Raw genomic sequence first — 2,162 nt, forward strand, 5'->3', positions numbered from 1 at the left:
AGTGGCTCAAAGCGAAAGTATTGTTTACCTTGTATCGTTCGGTAGTGTTATTGGGTCTTTATAATTAAAACTCAAACCTAGTAACACCTATCACGGAATTGATCAACCCCAATAAGAACAACTTTCTTCATTGTATTCAATACTTACAACGAGAAAAAAAAAAAAAAAAAAGTTGAATACCCCAACAATGCCATCCCAATCTTCGAATCCAGGCGATGTTGCACGGCCCCTCGACCCTAATAAAAGCATCAGCATGGATTCCAAGGCAGTCAAGAGGAACCGTGATAGCGTGTTACACCGCACATTGGTTGGTAACATCACAAAGACACCAAGGCTCTCTGACTCTCCACTTCGCTTGATGCAGATATTGGATGACCGTTTTGAGAAGCTAAGCGATAGAATCGAAGATCGTATGAAATCATTGTTAAAAGAATCTGAAAACCGAATCTTTAATGAACTGGACAAAAGTTTATGCGAGTTACGTGCAGACATTGCTGATATCAGTGATAGAGTCACGAAACTAGAGACTGCAGTATGTGAAATCGATGTGCTCAAACTGGAATTAAAAGAGATCAAACTGCAAGTCTTACGTCAAGAAAATGCTCCGGTTGCTTCAGATCTTCGTATAAATGGAATCCCTTTCAATGAAAATGAAAACCTAAATAACATTTTCACAAAAACCTGCACAAGCTGTAATATTCCGACTCCAAAACTCAAATTTATACACCGGCTAAGAAACAGAAACAACACTAAAGAAAGAAATTCACCGGATGGAGTAATTATTGCTACATTGATGTCTCCGTATGACAAAAATTTCCTTTTGAAAGGACTATCTGAATTTCGGAAGAGAAACAATACCACCTTATCTCTCAACCTGATTGGATTTGACTCAACATGTCAGTTCTATATAAATGAAAACATTTCGAATTCAAATTATAGAATCTTACAAGATGCCCTCTCCCTAAAAAGAAAGAAACTTTTACACTCAGCTTACACTTTCAAAGGACTAGTGTATGTGAAGCGTGATCCCAGCGACGTTCCGGTATGCATTGAAAATTCTGATGCTTTAAATGGGTTTCGTCATACTAACCACACACAAAATTCTACTACTAACATCATCTCATAAACCACAACTAATCTCATGTCATTTATGTTATCCTATATTTAGTTCTTTTGCCATGCATTTCTTACATTTTTATTATAGTACCTTATCATTCATCAAAACTAATTTATCTTCACCCATAACATTTATCATCTTCCGAGTTGCTGAGGATTTAATTAAATCTTTTTACTTCTTTAAATATGACTGCTACAACTAATACTAGAGATACAACGGCGAATATGATCAGTATATTGTCTAGGCAACATAAGGGATTAAATATCTGTCATATTAATGCCCAAAGCCTGAATAACAAGCTTGACGAATTCAAGATGATTTTTGAGAACTCTGATATTGATATAGTGTGTGTATCGGAGACATGGCTGAATCAATCAACACCTAATGCGTTTATTGATCTCTCAGGATATAGCGTGCATAGAGCTGATAGATTACGTCGTGGGGGCGGCACCGCTCTGTATGTGAGAAACTACCTGAATACTCAGTTATGTACAAAGTCTAACCCAGGTGGCCCAATTGAGTATGTTTTGGTTGAGGTGTCTGCTGCCGATACCAAGCTCCTAGTGGGGTGCGTTTATAGACCGAACAACTGTACGGATACGCGAGATTTTTTCTCTGTCCTTGAACCTCTCTCTCTTGCTTACTCAGACATTGTGGTTGCTGGGGACTTCAACTCTAATGTTTTACAGGACACGGGCTTGACGTTTGAAATGTCTTCCTTGGGGCTTTTGCCTGTCTATTCAACAATTCCCACGCATTTTTCCGCATCCTCCAGCACGCTTCTCGATCTGTACTTTGTTAGTGATACTTCGAAAGTCCTCCTATACGACCAACTGTCAGCCTCATGTTTTTCGAACCATGACTTGATCTTTTTATGTTATGAATTTGAGCTCACCAGGACTAGGGAAACTTATTCATATAGAGACTTTGCCCGTCTCGACCATGATTTTTTGCTTTCGAGTGCTGTGCTCATCGACTGGGATCTGATATTTCGTATGGAAACTATCGATGAACAAACTGACTTTCTACAGAGAAATATCCGTGA

The 2,162-nt window shown here is 38.6% G+C and overlaps 1 protein-coding gene across 1 annotated transcript; it reads left to right on the forward strand.

Moving 5' to 3' along the window:
• Positions 1-217: 217 nt before the first annotated feature.
• Positions 218-1,612, forward strand: LOC131996316 (uncharacterized). Its single transcript, XM_059365890.1, has 2 exons — positions 218-1,042; positions 1,326-1,612. The coding sequence occupies exons 1-2, from the start codon at positions 254-256 to the stop codon at positions 1,359-1,361; spliced, it is 825 nt and encodes a 274-aa protein (XP_059221873.1). The 5' UTR covers positions 218-253; the 3' UTR covers positions 1,362-1,612.
• Positions 1,613-2,162: the final 550 nt, after the last annotated feature.

The sequence above is a fragment of the Stomoxys calcitrans genome, chromosome 3 (assembly GCF_963082655.1).
Source record: "Stomoxys calcitrans chromosome 3, idStoCalc2.1, whole genome shotgun sequence".
Lineage (NCBI taxonomy): Eukaryota > Metazoa > Arthropoda > Insecta > Diptera > Muscidae > Stomoxys > Stomoxys calcitrans.

Excerpts from the sequence above, each read along its gene's own strand:
- LOC131996316 (XM_059365890.1), top strand. The coding sequence starts at position 254 with ATGGATTCCAAGGCAGTCAAGAGGAACCGTGATAGCGTGTTACACCGC. Across the intron at positions 1,043-1,325 it reads GTGATCCCAGCGACGTTCCG|AGATACAACGGCGAATATGA; the intron begins GTATGCATTGAA and ends AACTAATACTAG.